The sequence below is a fragment of the Saimiri boliviensis genome, chromosome 9 (genome assembly GCF_048565385.1).
Source record: "Saimiri boliviensis isolate mSaiBol1 chromosome 9, mSaiBol1.pri, whole genome shotgun sequence".
NCBI lineage: Eukaryota > Metazoa > Chordata > Mammalia > Primates > Cebidae > Saimiri > Saimiri boliviensis.
The window spans coordinates 106,149,436-106,175,576 of record NC_133457.1 but is presented as its reverse complement, the minus strand read 5'-3'; the positions used below and the strand labels follow the sequence as shown (position 1 = coordinate 106,175,576).

Genomic DNA, 26,141 nt, shown 5'->3' with positions numbered 1-26,141 from the left:
CATGGAGATTGGCCTTAAGTTTTCTTTTTTAGTTCTGTCTCTGCCAGGTTTTGGTATCAGGATTATGTTGGTCTCATAAAATGAGTTACAGAGGATTCCCTCTTTTTGTATTGTTTGGAATAGTTACAGAAGGAATGGTACCAGCTCCTCTTTGTCTGTCAGGTAGAATTTGGCTGTGAATTCATATGGGCCTGGATGTTTTTTCGTTAGTAGGTTATTAATTGCTGCCTCAACTTCAGCCCTTGTTATTGGTCTATTCAGGGTTTCAACTTCTTCCTGGTTTAATCTTGGGAGGGTGGTGTCCAGGAATTTATCCATTTCTTACATATTTACTGGTTTATGTGCATAAAGTTGTTTGTAGTAATCTCTAACGGTAGTTAGTATTTCTGTGGAATTGGTGGTGATATCCCCTTTATTGTTTTTTATTGCATCTATTTGATTATTCTCTCTTTTCTTTTTTATTAGTCTGATGAGTGGTCTATTTTGTTGATCTTTTCAAAAAAACAGCTCCTGGATTTATTGATTTTTTGAAGGGTTTGTGTTGTCTCTGTCTCCTCCATTTCTGCTCTGATCTTAGTTATTTCCTGTCTTCTGCTAGCTTTTGAGTTTTTTTGATCTTGCTTCTCTAGCTCTTTCCATTTTGATGATAAGGTGTCGATTTTAGATCTTTTCTCACTTCTCATGTGGACATTTATTGCTATAAATTTTCCTCTAGACACTGCTTTAAATGTGTCCCAGAAATTCTGGTACATTGTGTCTTTGTTCTCATTGTTTTAGAAGAACATCGTTATTTCTGTTTTCATTTCGTTGTTTATCCAGTTGTCATTCAGAAGCAGGTTGTTCAGCTTCCATGTAGTTGTGTAGTTTTGAGTGAAATACACAGAATATGCATTCTTCTCAGCACCACATCACACTTACTCTAAAATTGACAATCTAACTGGCAGTAAATCACTCTTCAGCAAATGCAAAAGAGCAGAAATCATGGCAATCTCTCAGACCACAGTGCAATCAAATTAGAACTCAGGACTAAATGGTCTTTCTAAAAGCAGCAGACCATCTCCCTTCCCACTCACACCTTATGCCATCTCCCTTACACATGCACAGCACCTGGTACTTCTCATTTACTTTGGTGTGCTAAACCTAAACACAACCTCATTAAGTTTAGTGTACTAAACTTAAATACAGGTTGACAAATTTTTCAACAAGTAAATACATACCTATGTGTTTTTATTACATATCTCCCAGTGTTTATTGCCAGTTTTAATTAGATACTTGTTTGTGAGAATAGTCATCTAATATTTGTCTCCCCCCAGGTCTGCATGATCTATGAGGACAGGGACCATGTCTACTTTCATCATGTTTGTAGCTCCAGTACCTAGCCTAGTGCCTGGCATATAGTGATCATTCAATAAATATCTGTTGATCAGTTGACCGAATGAATACATGAACAAAAATTAGGTAAACTATCAGGATCTCAGCCCATTTTTAGAGGACAACTAGGGCCTGAGTCAAAGTAACTGGGGAAACTATGGAAAGACACTGAGGTCAAATCTAAATTCCATTGTATCAACTGGGAAGCTCAGTCTTAGAGAAAACAAAGACACAAGTTAGGGTAACTTTAAAAACTATGGAATTAGGGTTAAATCTACATTTATATATATATATATATATTGAGATGGAGTCTCACTCTGTCACCAGGCTGGAGGGCAGTGGCATAATTTTGGCTTACTGCAACCTCTGACTCTGTGGTTCAAGCAATTCTCCTGCCTCAGCCTCCTGAGTAGCTGGGATTACAGGCACACACCACCACAATCAGCTAATTTGCATATTTTTAGTAGAGACAAGGTTTCACCATGTTGGCCAGGAGAGTTTCAATCTCCTGACCTTATGATCTACCTGCCTCCACCTCCCAAAGTGCTGGGATTACAAACATGAGCCACCACGCCCAGCCAAATCTACATCCTATTAAATAAAGAGTCTAATGGGGCAGTACAGTAAGAATTGTATGTATTAGCCATGTACCTAGAGCTTGTTGATCAGGTTAGCAGCTTAACCCAAGTCTTTCTGGATGATAAACAGCAACTATGACACATTTGATGCCCTGGACAGTTCCATTGTGAATTCCTCAATTGAAGAGGCATTCTAAAATTTCAGTAAATAATTGAAGGGTGGATGGATGGATGGATGGTTAGATGAGTCAGACTTGACCTAGTGTAAAAATGGAGGTTATAAGTAGATACAGGTGTGAGGCATTTTGAATAATAAGGTGGGTAATAGCCTACCAAAATGAATAAATAAAATTATTTGCCTGAAGTGAGATATTATGAAGTAGTATCAAGAAGACAGAGTCTGAAAGTGAAGGGCTACTGCCAGTAGCTAAAACCAGACTTAGCATTGGGCTCTGGAAGCAATCTTAGTAGAGTGGCTTGCCTACTCCACTAAAGTGGTCATTTCTACCCCATTGTCTGTCATTTGATTGATGGGGAAATTGAGCCATAGAAAGGGACAGAGAGTTGCCCAATATTGCTGTACTGGCAGAGCCTTGGGTAGAAGCATTTCTCGACAGAGCATGACAATAAGGACATGACATTCTACCCCAGAGTGATTTATGCCTGTGTGTAGATTTTAATCTGGAGTGGGAAGTAGAATGTGAGTGAGGTTAAAATGATAAGGAAATGAAATTATGTTGCACTGTCCCAGAATATGTTAAACTTGAATTAGGGTATAGTAGAGATCAAATAGAAAATACGCCATTTTTTTTCCATTCCCCAGAGCCTTATATAATCTGAGAACAAAGAAAGTGCTCGTTTCCTTTTGTTGAAATGACTGGGAACTTTGGACATAGGCACACTGACCAGACCTCTCCTGTGATGGACATCAGAGTGTCCAGAATAGACCTGATTTGCTTGCTGACAATCCAGTCACTCAGAAGGTCAAGAGAGTGACTCAGGGCTTTCTTATTCTATACCTAATTCTGACCAACAGAGACAAATTGGTTATGGAATTAAAGTTGTCAGGAACTTAGGAGAAAACAAACGTGTTGGCATCATGTTTGTCAGTCAGGAAAACAGAAGCATAACCATATATACAGTCCAGATCATAGAAAACAGACTTTAAAACATGTAGGGCTGAAGGGGTGATTTTAGGAAATGGCTCATTTTCCTGCACAAAACTGTGGAAGGGAAGATTATTCTAAGGAAAGTTAAAAACTTCTCACAAATGACACAATGTGCAAGAGAAGACAGAATAAACCTCTGCACTGATTTGCAATCTTATCAACAGTTCATTCCCCTTTCTCTGCAACCTTGCCAACACCTGTTATTTTTTTTACTTTTTAGTAATAGCCATTCTGTCTAGTGTGCGATGGTATCTGTTGTTTTGATTTGCGTTTCTCTGGAGATTAACAATGTTGAGCATTTTTTCATATGTTTGTTGGCCACTTATACATCTTCTGAGAAATGTCTGTTTATGTCCTTTGCCCACTCTTTAATGGGGTTGTTTTTTTCTTGCCATTTGTTCAAGTTTCTTAAAGATTCTGAATATTAGTCCTCTCTCAGATGCATGGTTTGAAAATATTTTCTCCTATTCTGTGAGTTGTTTATTCTGTTGACAGTGTTGTTTTTGTTTTGTTGAGCAGAAGCTCTTGAGTTTGATTAGGTTCCAATAGTCAATTTTTGTGTTGCATTTGCTTTCGAGGTCTCAGTCATAAATTATTTGCCTAAGTCATTGCCCAGAAGAGTATTTCATAGGTTTTCTTCTAGGATTTTTGTAGTTTCAGGTCTTACATGTAAGTCTTTAATCCATTTTGAATTAATTTTTATATGGTACGAGGTAGCGATCTAGTTTCATTCTTCTGCATATGGCTACCTGTCCCAGCATCCTTTTTAGAAGAAGGTGTCCTTTCTCTATTGTTTCTTTTTTCATCTTTGTTGAAGATCAGTTGATTGTTTGTGTGTGGCTTTACTTCTGTCCCTGTGGAAAGCAGTTTGGAGACTTCTTAAAGGACTAAAAGCAGTATCACCATTTGACCCAGAAATCTCATTACTGGGTATATACTCAAAAGAAAAGTAACCATTCTACCAAAAGGAGACACACACTAGTATATTTATCACAGCACTGTTCACAATAGCAAAGACATGGAATCAACCTAGGTGCCCATCCATGTTTCACTGGATAAGGAAAACATGGTTCATACACACCATGGAATACTATGCAGCCTAGGCAAATGAGTGCAGAAAGAGAAAATCAAATGCCACATGTACTCTCTTGTAAGTAAGAGCTAAACATTGGGTACACATGGACACAAAGATGGTAACAGTAGACATTGGAGACTACAGCAGTAGGGAAGGAGGGAGAGAGGCAATGGTTGGACAACTACCTATTGGGTACTCTGTCCATTTATTCACTCTGGGTGATGGGTTCAATAGAAGCCCAAACCTCAGCGTTCCATAATATATTCAGGTAACAAACCTGCACACGAACCCTCTGAATCTTAAAAAAACAAAAAAGAACAAACCACTGCAGAATTCCCTTTAATGTGACCACATTTTAAGAGAACATTCCCACAGAAAGTAGATTCGTGTTCACTTTTCCAGGGAGGGAGTAACCAGAAGAAACATAAGGGAAACTTCTGAGGTGCTGGCAATATTGAGTGTTTTGATTTGGGTGCTGGTCATAGGTGTGTGTTTACTTGGTAAAAAATTTGTCAAACTGTATTTAAGTATAGTATACGCATCTGCATATACCTTATAATTTAAATTAATTGTGCAACAATTATTAAGATTTAATCTATTTCCTTTGGGATGTATTTTTTTAATGCTTCAATTTGCATGTTAGTTGTAGCAGAAAATAGACTTTGCTTTATTTATTTAATATTCTCTTATGTGTACGATTTTATGTTATTATATGGCCCTCACAATCATTTTTGTTAACAGTTCCATAAGATTCTACTATGTAGATAGACCACAGCTTGCTTTCTTTTCTCTCTCTCTTTCTTCTCTTTCTTTCGTTCATTCATTTTTCTCTTTCTCTCTTTTTTCTTTCCTTTCTTTCTCTCTTTCTTTCTTTTCCTTTCCTTTCCTTTTTCCGTTCTTCCTTTCTCCTTTCCTTTCTCCTTTCTTTTCCTTTCCTTTCCTTTCCTTTCTTTTTCTTTTACCTAGACTAGAGTACAGTGGCATGATCTTGGCTCACTGCAACCTCCACCTTCTGGATTCAAGTGATTCTCCTGCCTCAGCCTCCAGAGTAGCTGGGATTACAGGTGCCTGCCACCATGCCGAGCTAATTTTTGTAGTTTTAGTAGAGATGAGTTTTCACCATGTTGGCCAGGATGGTCTCGACCTCTTGACCTTGTGATCCACCCGCCTCAGCCTCCCAAAGTGCTAGGATTACAGGTGTGAGCCACCACACCCAGCCCACAGGTTTCTTTTTGTGACTTTTTTCCTTTTATGTGTTTAATGCATACTAATTCTAAATATTTGTGGAGTACATAGTGATGTTTTGAAACATATAATGAACAGAGATCAGATCAAGGTAATTAGCATATTCATCATCTTGAATATTTACCATTTCTTTGTGTTGAGAACATTCAGTATCCTCTGTCTAGCTATTTGAAATGATATATTTTTGTTAATTATAGTCATCCTACGGGCTATGGAAAACTAGAACTTATTCCTTCTATCAAGCTATAATCGTGTTTCATTTAAAAAATCTTTCCCTATCTCTCCCTTCCCTTTCTAACCTCTAGTATCTGCTGTCTTGCCTTTTACTTCTATGAGGTCAACTTATTTTAATTGTCACATATGAGTGAGAGCACGATGTATTTAGCTTTCTGTTCACAGCTTGTTTTCCTTAATGTAATGTCATCCAGTTCCATTTATGTTGCCACAAATGACTGGTTTTTATTCTTTTTATGGCTGAATATTACTCCATGTTACATATATACCACATTTTCTTTATTCCTCTGGTTTTGGATACCTAGTTTGATTCTCTATCATAGCTATTATGAATAGTGCTGCGATAAACATGGTGCAGATGTCCTTCAATACACTGATTTCTCTTCATTTGGATAAATGCCCAGAAGTCAGATGGGTGGATCATATTAGTTCTATTTGCAGTTTTTTTGAGGAACCTCTATACTGTTCTCCATAGTGGCTGAACTACTTTACATTCCCAACAATGCATACGAGTTCCCTGTCTCAACATCCTCACCAGCGTTTGTTATTATTTTTTTTATAATAGCTATCCTAACGAGAGTGAGATGATACCTCACTGTAGTTTTAATTGGCATGTCCCTGATGATTAGTGATAGTGAGCATTTTAAAATATATTTGTTGGCCATTTGTATATCTCCTTTTAAGAAATGTCTTTTCAGATCATTTGCCCATTTTTAAGTTGGATTTTTATTAGCTGTTGAATTGTTTGAGTTCCTTGTATATTCTGAATATTAATTCCTTGTGGGATGAACAATTTGCAAATATTTTCCTTCCATTCTATAGGTTGCCTTTTTATTCTGTTTATTGTTTCCCTTTTTGACATAAATTTTTAGTTTTATGTAATCCCACTTGTTTATTTTTTTCTTTTGTTGCCTGTGCTTTCAAGGTTTGATTCATAAAATCTTTTCCTAGATCAGTGTCATATGTTTGGTTTCAGACCATTTCCCCTATGTTTTCTTCTAGTAGTTTTATAGTTTCAAGTCTTACATTTAGGTCTCTGATTCATTTTGAGTTGATTTTTGTATAGGGTGAGAGATGGGGGTCTAGTTTCATTCTTCTGAATATGGATATTCCATTTTCCCAGCACTGCTTATTGAAGTCATTTTCCTTTCCCCAATGAGTATTCCTGGTGACTTTCTCAAAAATAAGTTGACTGTAGGTATGTGCATTAATTTTGGGGTTTTAAAAAATATTATTTCATTGATTTATATGTTTGCTTTTATGGCAGTACTATGCTGTTTTTGTTACTACAGTGTTATAGTATATTTTAAAGTCTGTTAGTGTAAAGCCTCTAGCATTGTTCTTTTTGCCCAGGACTGTTTTGGCTATTTGCGGTCTTTTGAGTTTTTATACAAATTTTAGGACTTCTGTTTCTATAATGAATTCCATTGGTATTTTGATGAAAATGTCATTGAATCTATAGACTGCTTTGGATAGCATGATTATTTTACCAGTATTAATTATTCCAATCCATAAGCCTGGGATATCTTTCTACTTGTATGCTTTCCAATTTCTTTCATTGGTATTTTTTGTTTTTTCTTGTAGAGGTCTTTTATTAAATTCTTAAATTGATTAAATTGATTCCTAGGTATTTTATTATATTTGGTGACTACTGTAAATGAGATGGTCTTATTTATTTCTTTTTTAGGTAGTTTATTGTTTATGTATAGAAACATTACTGATTTTTATATGTTGATTTTGTATTCTGCAAATTTACTGAATTTGTTTAGCAGTTATAGGAGGGTTTTTTTGGTAAAGTTTTTGGGTTTTTCTATGTATAAAGTCATGTCATGTGCAAACAAGACAATCTGACTTTCTGCCTTTCCATTTGGATGCCCTTTATTTTTTTTTCTCTTGCCTAATTGCTCTGGCTAGGACTTCCAGTACTGTGTTGAATTAAGAGAGACCACAGCTTTTTTTTTTTCCATACCCGTGTTGTTAGACAGATACATTGCTCATGATTTTCACTTTTATGAAGAACACTGAAACCAACATCTTTGAATATAAAGCTTCTTCTATATCTGAGGTTACTCCCTGAGAAAAGATTCTTAAATGCCTAGACAGATAAGACTGAATCTCTTTAAAGTGAAGATACATATTTATAAACTACTCTCAGCAGTATTAGCCTCATCAAACCTTTGTCCTCTGCTGTATTCAATAATCACACACAGAATTGGCAAGTTTCCTAATATATTAATTTCAAAATATTTTTTTCTGTATTACCATGAAGTTGGAGATCATTCTAATCATTTATTGTGTGTGGGCACCTCTCCCAGTTCACACAATTTCAATGACAGTCATTGTGACACTGCACAATCATTTGCATGTCTTCTTCAGTGCTCTGGGTTTCATACTTTATTCAACCATCTCAAGCTCCTTAAATCAAAGCACGGGGTATGGTGGTTTTGGAATGGAAGCCAACAGAAGCTGAAAAGATTCATCTAAACATGAAAACAGATATGAGTTTGGTCCCTTTAACTGTCATATGGAAGATTTAACTTGTAACTTAAGCTTTTTGTACATCACATTTAGAGCAGTATCCTTTACTGTTATTTTTTTTTCCCAGCCATTTTTCTTTCTTTTCATCTTCTGGGTATATCCTTTTAAAAAAAAAAACTTGCTATTGAAATATAACCTACTTCAAATTTTATATGAAGATTTTATATGAGTGATTCATATATTTGAACCATGACTTGTCATGTTTTTTAACATTTCTGAATTATTACTTTATAAAATGAAATAATTGTTTGTTTTAAAGAGAGACACTTTCAGCATTTACAAAGAAGAAAACACTTATTCCAAAGAACAAGTCATGTCAACTCAACCTTCTTTCTTTAAGACAGTCTTTGCACTGATTGGAGAAATGCAATAGACAGAGTATCACTGTCTAAAAGGAATTTGATGCTTTTGTCAAGCTCAATGCATAAGCAATTTAGGATATTAGTAATTAGTTCAGATTTGGATTAACAGACAAATGTCAACCTGGAAGAAGGAATCTAGTGCAAGTCGTAAGGTTCTGCTATTGGCATTATCCAGATTGTTACTTATATTAATGATGGGGATGAAATTAAAGAAAAAAATTGATTTCTAAAATTTTTCAGCTTGTGGAGAAAATGATGACAGGCTGTAGTACTTAGATCAGTTGAACAAGATGGAAATCATAGTGGTAAATATGACTTTGTACTTGGGCTCCAAAAATATAGCCACACCTGTACATGTAGAAGCAGGTTGATAACCTAGATTTTTATTTTTGGTTAGGGGAGATGGATAAACACTAAGATGTTGGCAATATTAATAGAAGACCAATATAAGTAAGGATAATAGTGATAGTCTAGGTAATCATATATCAATAAGAGCACATGTAGACTGCTGTTTTGTGTTCTAGTCGCTGCACATTAAGAGGACAAAATGGAGTTCCTAGAATGAGTAGCTAGGATAGCTTGAAAGGCTTGAACTTTTATCATATGAGGAATTGATGAAGAGGAATGTTTATGAGCCCAAGAACCATCTTTCAGTATCTAGACCTTTTAACACAAGCAAAAGAAGACTTGCTGTGTATTCTGAGGAACAGAAGCAAGACTATTGGGAATAACTATGAGATTAATTATGGGGAGTCATACTTGGACTTAATAGAATTGATTATTTCCGGCATTCAGAGGTGTATCTAGATGGAATAGAATCTGCTATAGATATTATCATGTCTTCTCTATTTCTGGATACATTGGAGGATTCCATTTCCCCATCTCAAATTAGGCATGGCCATGTCACTGGTTCTAGCCAATAAAACATGCATAAAAGTGAAAATGTCACTTCTGATTCAAAGCATTTAATTTACTCTTTAGCACTGTCTCCCCTTGGTTTAAAATGGGCATAACCAGCTTTGATCTCTAAGGGGTTACAATGGTCAGAGTGTCTCCCAACCACCTCCACTCCCACCCCTTAGACCCAGCCACACACCTACATTGGACATGTAGTTTGAATGGAAAATAAACCTTTGCCTTTTTTAGCCACTGAAGTCTGCAGGTTTTATTATGGCCTCCTAACCTTTATTATCCTGATTGCCACCAGTGCCTTCAAGATGTAGTGGTTCTTTGTGAATGAGCAACAGAAAGACAAGCATTGGATTATTGAAAGATTTTTGGTTCAGCAACTCACATACTTGCATTCTTTGCATTTGACTTTCATTGCTACACTGAATTCAGACTATTGTTGGAGGTACAATTTAGTCAACTGGAATTTTCAGCTGGCTCCAGGACCTCCTGGGAGATGAATCCCAGTAAAGTGAGCAGAGAAAATTCTCTTCATAAGCACACCCTTCATTAACTCCACTGCGTGCCCAGCAACATCACATATTTATGATCCTTTTTACTTTGGAAACAGCTAACAACAACTAGATAGTTCACCCAGCAAAGATTCTATTACCACACGCATTATGTATGAAGACTCAAGGCTTACAAAAGATCTCAGGGGAAAAGTAACTTTTGAACATGAACTTTGCAGTTTGAGTTTTACACATTTCGTATTGACTGGACTATTGCCAAGTGTCTCTTCAGTCTATGCATGTAGATGCATTATTGCTAGTAACAAAGTTTCCCAAGGATGCCCTTGTTCCATCTGCTCACTCATGTAACTGAACAAAGCCCACTGCATACCACAAGTACCTACTGAGTGTTATTGTGAGAGATGATGCATGCTAGGAATTATCTGATATGTTTATAAAGTGGTTCTTTCAGGGGAAGAAGTTTATGAGATGGTAGAAGCCAGGAAGTGAACTGAATAACATATGTACCTAGCCTGAGAAAAAAATTAAAAGATAGAATTAAAAGGTGATCCAATGGTGAAAAAAATGGAAAGGGTAAATTTAAAATTATAATTAAAAATACATATGGATGCACATATATGCAAATATATATATGTATACTTGTCTTTATATAACAACTTTATGTAACTCACAGCTAATTAATTGGCACCTCATTTTTGTTGTTCACAGGAGACCAAAATCAACTGTGTCCGTCTGGCTACAAAAGGTATGTTGGCATGTGCTTGTCTGTCTGCAGCTGTTCTTCAACCATTTAAGTATTTCTCTCTTTCTAGCCACACAGAGAAAGTTTAGGGAACAATAACTCAAAACGAGAAAGAATTGTTCTTTTCACTGGAGTCGTTTGCATCTAGACCATACATTCTAGGATATGTATTAGTAGCACGGTGCATAAAAGACGTAAAAGTTTAAAACATATTTACTGAAAGGATGGATGGGTAGATGAATGTATAAAAGGAAGGACTGGTACATTGGTCGGTAGAGTGATGGATATAAATTTACTCAAATATTCTTTTCATATGTTTTTCTTATATTTGGGTCTTTGTTTTCATGTGGGTATTTTTTTAAGCATGTCTGTTAGACCTAGCTTCTGAGTTTTGTATTTCATTCAATTGGTACATGGCTTTCAAAAATGAGGTGATGAGTACTGGTGCCTTTAACAATGAGAAGACAAATGCTGCATTATTATATAATTGGCATTTTCAACACTTGTCCCCAAAACTAAGGCCGCATTGTTCAGGCTCATCACTTTTGTTTTCCTAATTATAATTGAATTGTCTGGCTCTTTCAATTGGTACATGTTTCTGTTTATACTCTTTTTAAAAAACAAAATCAATGAATGGTTTGTTATCATTTAACCTATTACAGGGTTGAATGGTTAGAAATCAGATTTATTTTTTTGTTACAGAGTTGATATTTTTAACAGCAAGCCCTCCCCACACACACACAACAAAATTGGGCAATTCTATTCTGTTCCCTGAATTTACTGATGCATACGTAGTTTCATAGACTGCTTCCAAGGAGATAAAATTTGTGACTATAAATAGACATATAATCATAGATGTAAAGTACAGACAAAAGCAATGACCCAAGTATGTGTGTGTATATGTGTAAATATGTACACACATGCACGAGACACAGAACCACACAGAGGAAAACATACATGTGGGCAGAGTGGGGAGAAAAAGAGAGAAAAAAAATCTACAGCTATTTGACAAAATGTGCCACAAGACCTATCACACATGATTCTTGTAACTTTGAAGAAAATCAGCCCAATATGTAGGCACAAAAGAGAAGATACAGGAGAAAGGAGAAAACAAGCACTAGGGCTCCCAGTGATAGGTCACCCTGATTTCACCTAAGTCACAGAGGGTGGCGTGTCCCTAACTTGTTCCCTCTCAGGAACTCAGGCTACTGGATGGAAGGAGATAAAATACTCTCTGTGAGGCAAGGAGAATTGATGGCCTGCAAACAAGAGTGACACAAATCACAGGTCTTGGCAGACTTTTCCACTGAAGAAAACAGATAATGTAGAAGGAAGAACACCATCCATTGGGTAGCACTAGGGCTCTGGACAGCAATCAGGACAGCTGGATGTCTGCGGCCCGCTTCAACATGCAGCTGGAGATAGAAGGAAACTCACAGAGAAACCTCCTTCACTATGATATGCTCTATGGCTCCCCAATGGCTTTTGAATTCTAGACCAGGAGAGATGGATGCAATGGATCTGCACTCCCTGGGGTAGGTGGGATTCTAGGGACACCCTCTGGGGTCTAATCTCCATAAAAGGGTGGCTTGCTGAGTCCTATTTTCTGAACTGAGAATTGGAAACACGAGACCTGACAGGCAATAGGAACACATGGGGACAGTGGGAGAATGTCTAAAACTGTACTCTCCTGAACACTTCAGGACTGCAGCCCTCAAAGGCATAGAAGCCCACCATGCCGAGCTTCTCTACTGTTGCACTGCTGATGTGCAAGAGAATTGCAGTGACCTTTAAAGAACCAGACAGAAGAGCTCTCTACCTCTCCTTAGCATAAGGGCTTCCCCTCTTGTCTGAGCTTTAGGTTACCATCTTTCCTTAAGTGAGTGGAGTGTGTATGCAGGTAAAGTGAGGGTGTGTGAAAGGATAGGAATGCATGAATGAGTGTGAATGCCTGGCTATCCAAGCCCAGGCAGGGCTCTGATAGATCCGGGTATTGGGGAATCTGAGCATCCACATCCTGGTTTTCCAATTCAGTGAGATCTAACACTTGAACTCAAAGAAATGGGACTCCAGTAGCACTTGGGAATGGGGCAGAGGACTAGATAGTGCAGAATGCCAGTCGGACACTGTTCAGCTATCCCCTCTCACTACATCAAATAAGAAGGATGCTTGGGGAGCATAGGACAAAGGGAAGCAGATCCGTGTTTGATGAGTGTCTAGTTGGTGCCGGGTATTATGCTTAGAGTATCTAGGGTTTATTAAAAGCAAACCCTAACTATTATAAATCCATCCATTGCCTGTGAAGAGTTTGTATCAAGAACCTAAAGCCAGGAATCAATATTCTGTTTATCCTATCCCTTCCTGACCAACTGGATCAAACTCTGTTAGTCAGGCTTGCTAAAAACAGTATTCTTTTTAACAGAGGAAGATACTGAGAGTCTCGCAGATTTTGGAAGCATACAAAGTCCCAGAGATGGGTCATCAGTCTCTCCCAGAGCTTTTCCCTCTCTCTGTCATCATGGCACCTGCTTCATGGGTCTGATGGAAGGCATCCTGACCCCGAAGCTCACATGTCAGGCTCGAGGCCAGTACTCTGCTGATAAAGCAACTTGCTGCTGTCATGTCCCTGACCCTGGAGAGTCCAGCCAGTGTCTGTGACCAGCTACATGAATCCCACAGAACCAGATGGTTGCCAGTTGGAACAGCCCTAAGGACTCATTCAGGATCATTTTAACTTGACCCCAAGCCTAGTGCCCCTTACATGAGACTGTTAGATACACATCTGGCTCCAGCATGTGTCTCCAACCCTTTTCTTTTTGTAACATTGCTTCTAGTAACTCAAGCTCTAATTTGGTACTGCCCAGCTTGGTGGGTTGCAAAGTAATGGACCTGTATTAATTTCCTGTGGCTGCTGTAATGAAGTCCTACAAATGGGTTGGCTTAAATAACATAAATGTATTGTCTCACAATTCTGGAAGTCTGAAGTCTGAAATCAAAGTGTCTGCCGACTTTGTTCCTTCTGAGTGCTGTGAGGAAGAATCTGTTCTATGTGTGTCTCTTAGCTTCTGGTGGTTTGCTGGCAGTCTTGGTCATTTCTTGGCTTGTGGAAGCCCCACCCTGATCACTGCCTTACCATCACATGACATTCTCCTTGTGTGTACGAATGTGTTCAAAATTCCCCTTCTTATGAGGATACTACCACATAATCCAATAAGGACATTTGATTAGGATAGCAAAAAGCAAGGGAATTGCCTTGAATGTAAGAACTAAAAGGATATTTTGAGCATTTTGCTTGATACACTCCAGACCTGGGAACAGATCTGATCAGAGCCACAGAGGGAAAACTGCAGCCAATGGGAAAACAGGCATTAAGTGAAGGTTTGAATTTAAAGCTATTATTCAAGACTCTGAAAAGAAGACAATAGAAAGCCACAAAGCAAAAAATAACAATTTAAAAGTCAGGTTTTGTTCTTATGATTAAACCAGGAAATGTTAGACAGGGCAAATGAGCAGGGGAAGCATTTAGAACCATTAACAATGTTTATCCTACCTTCAGAAGATGAGAGATGGGCTCAACATAGCCAGCAGGTTAAGATTTCAGCCAGAGGTGCTCAAGATGATCCTTGAGAAAATGTAGCATGTGGAAGCTTGGGGTAGGGACTTAGACTTCAGAGGTGTTAATGTTCAACTAGTAGAGAAAACAACCCATCCCATGGGAGGTGCATTATCCCATCTGGCAAAAGATGCCCTAGACTGCAGCTGCTAAAGGAGGTACCCAAGTATCTCAATTCATGCCCTCTGGCTGAGACAGAGCAGGACAAGGGAAAACTGTTTCTGACCTAGTTGTTCAATTCTAGAACAGATCAGTCCCCCTTTGAGAAACTGATACCCAGTTCCATCCAAGTACTCTTCCCCATCGATGTCCTGTCTTTCTAATTCTTTCCCTGCTTCCCTTTCTACAGTCATCTGCTCATTTTGCTTCTTTCTCTTACCCACAAGCTCTATCCCACCAGTCTTGCTTACATGATCTGACCCCTTCCTACCCTTTAGCCTTCTCTAAGCTTCCATCCTTTTATTCTCTTATTACTGTTGGACACATTGGTCTTCTTCCACTTCTTTAGGCACATCAAACTCCTTCCAAGCTTGGGGCCTTTGCTTATCGTGCCCTCTTTCTGAAATTCTTTGGCTACTATGTGTCTCCTTAACACATAAATGTCTTAACAGATAAGTATCTTAAAGATGTCATCTTAAACCTTTTGTCCTTAGAAGTCCATCCTGACCTCTATTTTAATGCATATCTCCAATTTTCTACTTTCACTAAACCCTGTACTTTTCCTTCATAGCACTCATCACAACTTGCATATATATATATGTATATATAGTCTGCTTACATGTTTAATGTCTATCTCTCTGCTAGACTCTAAATGACGTAAGTGCAAAGACTGTGCTTATTTTGAGCACTGTTGTATTATTCCCAGATCTTAGCATATATTGGTACTCAATAAAATGTGTCGGCTGAACAAATGGATGGATAGATGAAAGGAAGGAAGGATGGATGGATGGATGGATGGATGGATGGATGGATGGATGGATGGATAACCAACAGGTCATTATTCTTCCATGGCTTCATTTTTTTCAAATGCAAGTTACATGTCAGGATTGTTCTCTTAAAAGGTAGGAGTAAAAGTGACAGAGGTAAAGGGTCCTCTGTGGAATCTGCAATCTGCATTAACAAGAAAGCCAGCCGGTCTCTGCTTCTGTTCCTGCTGTGATAGGGATCTCGCTACTCACCACAGAGCTGCTTCACACTTTGGATGCTTCAGTTTGAGGAAGCTTCTATGTTATGAGTCCAGACTGGCTCCCTATTATTTCTGCACATCAGTCCTTGAGGCCAAATAGATTCTGTCTCTCATTTCTCCTTCCAGAAAGTGAAATTTGCTTCCTCTGACCTGCTCCCCCTGCCTTGGTTAGGGTCAGGAAGGTGCATGCCTGCTTCTTTGCACTGGGTGGAACCACTCTGGCTGCCAGCGGGCAGCAGCACTCCTGTTTGTCTCCAGTGCCAGCCGTCAAGGGAACACAGCTGGCTCTGCAGACTCCTGCTGGGTGCGCCCGAGTGGCAGTTAGAAAAATCAGCTTTGATTTGATTTGCAAACTGAGCCGAGTCACTGAGACAAAATAAACCCGGAAACCCATAAAGCCATTTGCAGAGTTGCTTTGCAGAAGACAGCCACAGTTTTAATCTAGTAAACACTCTCTAACGATCCCATTAAAACAACCGCCTTGGAGTGGGTGCTGAAAGCTGAACTCCAGAATAATGAAGCATGGGATGAGGGGCCAGTGTCACCAGTAGTTTTGTTCGGCTTGGTGGGAGCAATGGACTAAAGCCATTGTCTCAGCAGCGACAGGCAAGAGCAGGCGTCCCCAAACTACGGCCCTAGGGCCGCATGAGGCCCCCTGAGGCCATTTATCTGGCCCCCCCGCCGCACTTCAGGAAGGGTCACCTCTTTCATTGGTGGTCAGTGAGAGGAGCACAGTATGTGGCGGCCCTCCAACGGTTTGAGGGACAGTGAACTGGCCCGCTGTGTAAAAAGTTTGGGGACGCCTGGGCAAGAGGCTTGGGCACTGGTCTTTTGTAAATATGCCTTCTTTTCATAAGAGCTGAGCCTGAGGTAAAGCATTTCATCCGACATTTTTCTCTCCTCTCTCCATAATGGATTCTCACTCCTTCAGGGACTAGCAGGGACACTAAATGGCCATTTTTCAGCGAGATGCTCTCATTTTACAGATGCTAAGACTGAGGCCCAGAGGAGGAGTGATGTGTTCATGCCTTGTTTATCCACAGAATCGCAGCCACGGGTGGTGTGAGAATCTTCTGCTATCAGTAGGATATGCCCACTCCTGTTGATACGAGCCTATGTGGAAGATTCTCTCTTACATAAAGCTTCGTTGAGAGGTTGCATCAAATAATTGGAGGCTAGAAACACCTGGATTCAAATCCTGTCCCTCCCCCACCCTCCAGATTTAGCTGTTAGACCTTGGACAAGTCAGTTAACATCTATGAGTCTGTCCCTTCACTTTTAAGCTTGAGATCAGTAGTCCTTTCTGCCAAATATTCCAGAACATAATAGATAATTCTTTCTTTCTTCCTAACTTTCTGAGCCTTTAATGTGAGACTTAGAGACCCAGGCCTACTTAGCACAGATCCTCTCTCTTAGTTCTCTAAGGAAAAAAGCCAAAGCCCAGACTCTAATCACTGATCATACAGTTCTACAGATCAGCCATTTCTCAAATGAAACAGGCTAGATCCAAAGTGAAGAAACTGGATAAAACATACACAGACACACACACACACACACAGCTGAACAGGGCCTGGAAATGGTGGAGAAAAGGGTAATGAATCCTCAAGTAAAGGGTGATGTGGCCAGGGGACAAGGTGATGTAGGAGAAGGAGGGGACAGGAGTGAGGCTGCCCTCACTTTTCAGTACTTGGGCCTTTCCATCGATAGGTTGTTGTTTCTGGATGAGATCCCGCACAGCTATAGTTTACCTTTACGGCCGTGTGTAGGATTGTGGGCATCCCTTTTCTAGCCTTGACTGTGACACTGTCCTTTCCTCATCTCCTGCTCAGCGATTTCAGGAGGGACCCAGGAGCACAGCATGCCCAGATCTAGCTAGAATAACCAGGGATGGGGCCATACTGGGGAATCATTTGTGAGAGGAAAGGCTCTAGTCAGATAGTCTGTTGGAAAGCTCTTGAATCTTGTCAAACTTTTCAAGGTAAAAGCTCAGACTGTGTGTCTAGAAGGTTGGGGCAGGGCAATATTATTCCTCCCCAGCTGAGTCCCATGAGATACATTTTCCAGGATTTGGGGTCCTCAGAATTACATGAGTGTAACAAGTTCTCCTTGACTTGTGCCCTCTTTGCTCTCACCTACTGTCTTCTAAGCCCTAAAATGTCAGTGGAAATATATGGATTTTCCTGAAGGTTTGTGAGAAAGTGGAGGAAGAGAACCATACCATAAGTACACATAAAATAGCCTAAAGATGACCTTTAACTATCCCAACCCTTTCTTTAATATTTTTCTTGCTGCAACAGCTGGCACGTCTCTCTAGCCTTCTGTTCTTTCCCTCTGTGCTACTCTCTAGATGTGCTCAAACTTCTCCCACCACACATACCCCTTCCATACCCCATGTTCACACCCAACTCAGGAAGACAAAAGCTGGTGTGATAGAGTTCAGAAAAACCAGCGAGGACTAACTCTTGCCATTCAAGCATGTACCTTGGGAGTTCCAATCCATCTTTCTCAACTAGAAATAAGAATTATCCACTCAAGATCTGAAATACCTGAGTTGACTTGATCTCACATCTGTTACTTCGAAGCAGTTGCGTCTTATAAAGGGAAAGGGGGCCTTTGAAAATTGGGAGTCATGGAAGGAACACATTTGGGGTAGGCTGGAGACAAGGGTTATAAATAAACAGAAAGTGCTCTATTGGAATTTTTTTTTTTTTCTTTTTTTTTTTTTTTTTTTTTTGAGACACAGTCTTGCTCTGTCGCCAGGTGTCAGGCTGGAGTGCAGTGGCGCGAGCTTGGCTCACTGCAACCCCCACCTCCCAGTTTCAAGCAATGCTCCTGCCTCAGCCTCCCAAGTAGGTGGGACTACAGGCATGCGCCACCACGCCCTGCTAATTTTTGTATTTTTTAGTAGAGACGGGGTTTCACCATGTTGGTCAGGATGGTCTCGATATCTTGACCTCATGATCTGCCTGCCTCAGCCTCCCAAAGTGCTGGGATTACAGGCGTGAGCCACCACACCCGGCCTCTTTTAGAAATTTTAAACCCCTTGATGGGATCTCAATGTAATGTTTGAAGGGAGATTAAAAGGGGTTTGCAAAAATTAACCATCCAGTCACAAGGCTTTGTGTGCTGACACAATGTGTCATGTGATGATAGAAGTAAAGCCTGGCACTTACCACACACTAAATGAATAGTGGTCATCGTCAAGGTTATTACTTAATGATAGGCCAAATAGGCTCAAGGGGTTAAATAAAGACCTCTTTTCCTCAGAATTGGAATTCAGACCTGATTCCATCATACCACTTTGAATCTTGTTAATACCAATAGATAGCTGAGGTTCGTCGACCACTGACAGGATGCTCCGTCTCCTGTTTTTTAACCTCTTCCCATGCCTTTTTTCTAGTAATAATTGATAATAGAGTGTTTAGGGTGTGATGGTCTTTGGCCTGTCTCCAGGAGTATTCAAGCTAAGTCTTGGAGCAGAAGGTGAGGTGGCTCGAGGAATCCTCAACTTTCTTCACTTCCACAACATATAGAAGCAAATAAACCAAGAAATTAGTTTGTCTTCAGGGTTTTCAGCTCCAGGGCCATCTGTGGCCCAGCAGCAACTCTCTGCGCTCAACATTTATTGCTTTAGAAGGAATAAGAGTCAGCCAGGCGCGGTGGCTCACGCCTATAATCCCAGCACTTTGGGAGGCCGAGACGGGTGGATCACGAGGTCAAGAGATCGAGACCATCCTGGTCAACATGGTGAAACCCCGTCTCTACTAAAAAAAAATACAAAAAAAATTAGCTGGGCTTGGTGGTGCGTGCCTGTAGTCCCAGCTTCTCGGGAGGCTGAGGCAGGAGAATTGCCTGAACCCAGGAGGCAGAGGTTGCGGTGAGCCGAGATCACGCCATTGCACTCCAGCCTGGGTAACAAGAGCGAAACTCCACCTCAAAACAAAAGAAGGAATAAGAGTAAGAAGGGAAGTCTGAGGCATTCAGCATTCTAAGGTCCATCTTTGCAGGGTCTCGATGTTTTCATTAATGGCTAACACACACACACACACACACACACACTCTAAACAGGGCTTGGAAACAGTGAAGAGAGAAGGGTAATGAATCCTCAAGTAAAGGGTAATATGGCCAGGGGACAAGGTGATGTAGGAGAAAGCAAGAGACCTCTACCTTTTCTCCAACTAGATTAGTCAGACTAGGCTAGGCTTTGCTGCAATAACAAGCTAATACCCAACTCACAGTAGCTTAATACCACAAAGGCATGTTTGTTGCTATACCATCTAGAATATATGTAGTATCAAAGGACTCCTGAGCAGGGGAAGAGAAAGCATCGAAGTGGTTTCTCTTCCCCTGCTCAGGAGTCCTTTGATACTACATATGTTCTACATTTAACTTGGATCTTAAATATGTCACTTGGAAATGACTCACGCCACTTCTACTTACATAGCCTTGATGAGAGCTAGTCACATGATAACAGCTCAACTGCAAGTTGACTGGAACTCTTTCCTATGCCAAAGGAGGAGAGATGGATCAGACACTGGTAAACAGGAGACATCTCTAGAACCATATATGCAAATAGGACCTTTGTGTTTTGCTGAGTTCCATGATCCATCCCATTATATTCTGCCCTACCAACTAGAAAAATCTCTCCCCATTCCTGCCCTTATCCAGCTGTCCCTCTGTTCCTACCCCAGGTAGCTAAGCATTACTGCTAAGCACAGCATGGGTCGTAGACCTGGAGTATGGAGTGGCGGGGTTGGGGGGGCACCTCCTCTAGGCTTCCAAGCCAACTAAGGCTTTAACTGTTTTCCATTTGATCCTCAACATGATTTCCTGAGAGATAATTATTACCTCTACTTTGTAACTGGAGAAACTCAAATTTAGAATTGTATGTAGTTTTCCAAATGACACAGCTAGTGAGTGAGAAATACTGAATCAGAGTTTCATGTATTCATTTACCTTTCAGTAAGCATGTATCAAGTACAACTTAGTATTGATATGTAATCCCACATTCCCTAGTGGTTAAAGACACCATCTTTAGATTTGGATGGTCTTCGATTCTAGGTAGGAAAAGGTACCAGACTACTCTTTGCCTCAGTTTCCCTATCTATAAACCAATGACAATAACACCCCTTACTTCACAGGACTAATATAAGAATTTCATGAGCTAATGTATCAAAAGTACTTAATAGAATATCTGGCTTATAAAAAGCACTCAACAAGTAGTAGCTCATGGAAGAGCCAACCAATAAATATAAGTCCAATAAGGGCTGTTGTCAAGGCAAAATCAGGATGTAATTGGAGGGCAACAAGGGAGATATAAATCAACTTATGGTATGTTTTTTCGGGATGTGTGGTCACTAAGATAAGGTTTGAAAGAAGAGTGACAATTATGTTGAACAAGATTGGAAAGTAAGTCGAAAAAATCTTCAAGCCAAGGGAGAAGGTACACAAATCATTGAAGGCAAGAGAGCATGCCACTGAATTTAAATGGAACAAGGCAAAGGAATGATGGCTAGCAGGCCATAGGAGCAATCAGGGGCCACCCAGGATTCTGTGTAGTCCCACTGTGTGTGTGTGTGTGTGTGTGTGTGTGTGTGTGTGTGTGTGTGTGTGTGTACACATATGAAAGCATTGTCCTTAGATGGTGGAGCCCCTGGAGGTACTTATGCAGACTGCCTTTTTTAGGAAGGACACCCTAGTTGTAGTTTAGACAATGAATCAGAGAAGGGGGACTCAGGCAGGGAAAAGGCTACAGAATGGGAGAACAGTTAAGAGGCTGCTGGAGGAGGCCAAGTGGGAACATGTGAGTCATCTCTTCTCTCAAGCCTTCTATTTCTTTTACTGACATGTGAGGCTGACAGTCCTTGTCTTGCCTACCTCAGAGCATTGGGATAAAAAAATAAACAAACTAAAAAATAGCTACTTAGAACAAGAGTTAGCAAACTCTTCTGTAAAAGGACAGATAGTAAATATTTTCAGCTTTGCAGTCCTTATGGTCTCTGTCACAACTACTAAAGTCTGTCATTGTAGCTCAAAAGCAACCATACGTATAAGGATATGTATACAAATGAGTACAGCTGTGTTCCAATAAAACTTTGTTTATGGACACTGAAATTTGCATTTTATGTAATTTCCATGTGTCACAAAATATGACTCCTCTTTTATTGTTTTCCCAACCATTAAAAATGTACAAAGCATTTATAGCTCATGGCTGCACAGGAAGCAGGGAATGGGGGGCCAGATTTGGCCCACAAGTCATAGTTTGCTGACCCCTGACTTAGACTGTGCTTTTAAAATAGCAAAACTTTTCATTTTTTTAAGGGAAAAGTATTACGATTACTATTTACTGGTGGTAAAATTTTATGGTAGTTCATGGCTGTTGATCAAGTTTGCCATCTGTGTTATTTTTGAAAGTATGTCTTTTCTGTTTATCAGTTGGTCTGGCATCTTCTACCCTCTCTGTTTTGCATAAGATCGTCCTGCAATGTTGTTAATGGACCACTGGAGAAAGCTGCAGTCTCTGGCCAAGCCTAAAACACCTTTCAACCTTTTTTTTATGATTTTCTTTAGAGAGGAGGTGAGGGGTGGATTTGAAAGCACAGGAGCATTAAAGCCAGACAAACCAGGGTTTGAATACAGCCTCTTCCAGTTAGTGACTTGAGCAGTTTTACAAATTCTATGAGTCACCATTTCTTCCTTCATTCATTCATTTATTCAACAAATATTCACTGAGTACCTACTATGTGCCAGGCCTACTAATGCAAGGCCACATGAGTACACTTGTAAATGAGACACCCTGTCTGCTTTCAAGGAGATTGCAGAATGAAAGAGAAGACATCCACTTCTAATACAGTGATGTTAGTGCAATAAGAAGGGAAGATGAGGGTGTTATGGGAAGACAAGGAGGGGCATCTGTCCCAGATTCACTGACATACTAAAGACTCGCTAGAGGTAAGGGGTTCTACACTGACACCAGATGGATGAGCAGTTGTCAGCCAGGTGAAAGAGCAGGAAGGACAATATCCCATGCAAAGTGACTCACCTGGGGAAGGCTTACAGACAAAAAGGTGGGGGGCTGTTGATAATGGAAAGCTGTTTATCGTGCTTGGGATGGGGTGGGTGGTGGTAGTGGAGAGAGGCAAGACCAGAGGGGTGGGCAGGAGACTCATCATGGAGGGCCTGTGAGCTGGGTGAGGCGGTTTGAAGTTTACATTGGGGAAAATGAGGCAGCACTGATGTATTTCAACTGAAGGATGGAGAGTAAGACTGAAGGAAAACAAGACTGGAGGTAGAGAGACTAGATGGGAGGCTGCTTAAATAATGTATGTGAAGCACGAGTGGCTTGAACAAAGTGAGAATGAAATTAAAGAGAAGGAAGCAGCTTCAAGAGTTCTCCTGGGGTAGAATTAGTAAAGCATGGTGATTGATTATAAGAGGGACATCAGAAAAAAAGGAGGGCTCCCGTGTGTCTAGACTGAGAAGCTACATGGATAGTGGCACCATTTATGCAGAAAGGGAAGTCTAAGGGAGAAGAAGTTTTGTTGGAAAAATGGCAGATTTATTTATAATCACACTGACCTTTCTGGGTTGTTCTAAGTCTTAGAAACATTATATGTGAGGCACCCAGAAAAGTACCTGGCATGTCGTGGGTGCTTGATAAATGGTGCCTCTTACTCTTGTTTCATTTTTTTAAAAATCTATTTCAGGCCCTGTTCTGTTAAATCATGATGTTCTTTTGCTATTTAGTGTGAGCTCTTCAGAGCCACAAGAATTGAAGTTTGGTTCACCGTGCTGCACGTTTTCATGTGTTTCTTTCTCTCCTTCTCTTCTGCATGCTGCCTGGGGACTGGCTTCCTTGTGGTCAGCACCAATGGGCAGCGCCCAGGTGACCCCGGGGACTCCACTCTGCCTCCTCACCACAGGTGATCACCAGAGCCCTGGGCGGGTGGGAGGGGAGAGTTGCCCATGCTCAGTGAGTCCTCCAAACCAGGTGCACCAGAGAGGAACCAGCAGTCCCTCCAGCCCACCCACCCATCTCTCCACCCAGTCACCCATCAACCCACACATTCATTCATCTGCCCATCCATCCATCCTTCTATCCATATACTCATCTATACACTCACCTATTCATTCATTCTACTAATGCTTACTAAATACCTACTGGGTGCCAGGCACTGTTCTGGGCACTGAGATGTACAATGATGAGCAAAAGAAGATATGTTCCAGTGCCTTTCCAGGAGAAGAAACAGCCACTGGTCAACAAACTACAAAAATAAATTTGCTACTTTGAGTGGTGTTACAAAGGAAAGGTACAGGGTATTCAAAATAAACAAACCCATGTGCAGCCCAGGGAGTGCTTCACAGGGGAAGTGACAGCTGAGCTGTGATCTAAAGTTGGGAAAGAGTTGATGTAACAATTCTGTGCTTAGGAAGTGAGAAGCTCTCATGATGATCTCAGGTCTACCATTTGTCCTGACAATATACCCATACCATGATCAGCCCCACTTTTCCTATCTGTTAAATAGGAATAATCCCACCTACCCCTTAGGGGGCACCATTTACATTGTAGTAGACTGTACACATGCCGTGGCATCTGAGACTAAACATGATAATAAATGCCAGAGGAGCTGCTATGGGTATGCCCAGTCTAGAGTCTGTGTTTGTTTGAAATAAATACCAGCCCCTTTCCTCAAGTACACCATATGTAGAGCTCATTTCACATCAGTGTGTGCCATTCTTCAAAGGACACAGAGCCCACCTGTGCTGATGCCCACTGTGGTACTCAAAAGACAATCTGCTAACCTAGAGACCTCTTTATTGCAGGGTCCCTTTTTAGTCAATGGGAAGTTTCTTGGAGATGTTGAACCTTTAACTGTCACCTCTTTCAAAGTCCTTGCCCAGACAATGGCCTCTGGTCTACTAATCCCTGACCAGTCAGTTTATCATGGTGGAAAAGGAGGTGCAGCAGGAAGTGATGACATCAGTCTGGGCATCCAGTACCTTCACAGTTCACTCCTGTCGACCCCCTTTCCCAAACTCAGAGACATCACTGCTAGTGAATGTCTTAGGTTGAGTTCCCTGGACACTCAGCCTGAGATGGGGATTCTTGTTCAAAGTATTCATTGCAGAATGTTCTGAGAAGAAAGAAAGGGAGGAAGACGAGATAGGGCAGAGAACAAAGCCAAAGGAGAATGTGGAGGCCTGCATCTGCTTGAGCGCTGGGGTAAAGGGGAGGTCTGGAGTAGGAAATGTACTAAAGAGTTGATCCCTCCTTGAGGCAAGGGGGTCAATATTTGTACTATAGTATTGGTCAGCTACTGGCTGTGGGCTGCCATGGGAATGTATGACCTCATGGAAAAGTGGTTACCTTTTGCCTAATGGTACTTCTCTAGGAAGGGAGGTATTTGTGAGCCATATGCTGCCAGCAGCTGGAGAGTGGGCACACCAGCCCAGTAAAGGAGACTGGGGCTGAGCCTAAACAGCCTCCACTAGGGGCCAGTTTTGTCTCTGCCTTTGTAATGCCATGAACACCCATACTCCAGTGTGTCGCTGCCAACACCACAGGAATTTCATCTCAGCCAGTCCCTGTTAGAGTACCTTAAGCAAGTTGGGGCCGGGCGCGGTGGCTCAAGCCTGTAATCTCAGCACTTTGGGAGGCCGAGGCGGGTGGATCACGAGGTCGAGAGATCGAGACCATCCTGGTCAACATGGTGAAACCCCGTCTCTACTAAAAGTACAAAAAATCAGCTGGGCGTGGTGGCACGTGCCTGTAATCCCAGCTACTCAGGAGGCTGAGGCAGGAGAATTGCCTGAAGCCAGGAGGCGGAGGTTGCAGTGAGCCGAGATCGCGCCATTGCACTCCAGCCTGGGTAACAAGAGCGAAACTCCATCTCAAAAAAAAAAAAAAAAAAAAAAAGCAAGTTGTAAAGCCTTATTTCTCCAGCAAAACTATCATACATACTTCGTACCATCATTAAAAATTCAATTAGAAATGCTTTGGGAGGCCGAGGTGGGTGGATCACTAGAAGTCAGGAGTTCGAGACCAGCCTGATCAACATGGTGAAACCCTGTCTCTACTAAATGCAAAAAATTAGCCAGGCGTGGTTGTGCATGCCTGTAGTCCTAGCTACTTGAGAGGCTGAGGCAGGAGAATTGCTTGAACCCGGGAGGTGGAGGTTGCAGTGAGCTGAGATTGAGCCATTGCACTCCAGCCTAGGCAACAAGAGCTAAACTCTGTCAAAAAAAAAAAAAAAAAAAAAAAAAAAAGACAAATGCTAGGAGTGTTGTTTGCATTCATAGCATGTAGTAGGTCCTTACCAAATATTAGTCCCCAGCCCGACCTTATCTGAGGCCCTTCCCAAAGGGAGGTGGGAGTTGCAGATGGACACATGGGAGTGTGCAGATGGACACATGGGAGTGTGCAGATGGACAGTGGAAGAAAAGTGACTCTTGCCACTGTGCACACCCCCAATTTACAGAGAAACAGTGTTTCTCCAGAGTGTGTGCAAGCTGCTCTGTTTCTGCTGGGCCATTGTTCTCTGGGCTCTATTCAAGTCGAGCAGTCAGATAATATTTTCTTTAAACAGAGCCAATCCCATATCAGGTGC

At 40.9% G+C, this 26,141-nt stretch overlaps 1 protein-coding gene across 15 annotated transcripts in view; it reads left to right on the top strand.

Annotated features, from left to right (window-relative positions):
• Positions 1-26,141, top strand: part of PTPRT (protein tyrosine phosphatase receptor type T) — a 1,134,111-nt gene that overhangs the window by 916,997 nt on the left and 190,973 nt on the right. For 9 of the 15 annotated variants that reach the window (XM_074406553.1, XM_039479694.2, XM_074406548.1 and 6 more), the window contains exons 13-14: positions 10,702-10,738; positions 23,400-23,456. In XM_074406553.1, the coding sequence (XP_074262654.1) occupies positions 10,702-10,738; positions 23,400-23,456 (94 nt within the window). The remainder of the gene's footprint in view (positions 1-10,701; positions 10,739-23,399; positions 23,457-26,141) is intronic. The other 6 variants (XM_039479697.2, XM_039479693.2, XM_039479696.2 and 3 more) reach the window with 1 other exon arrangement.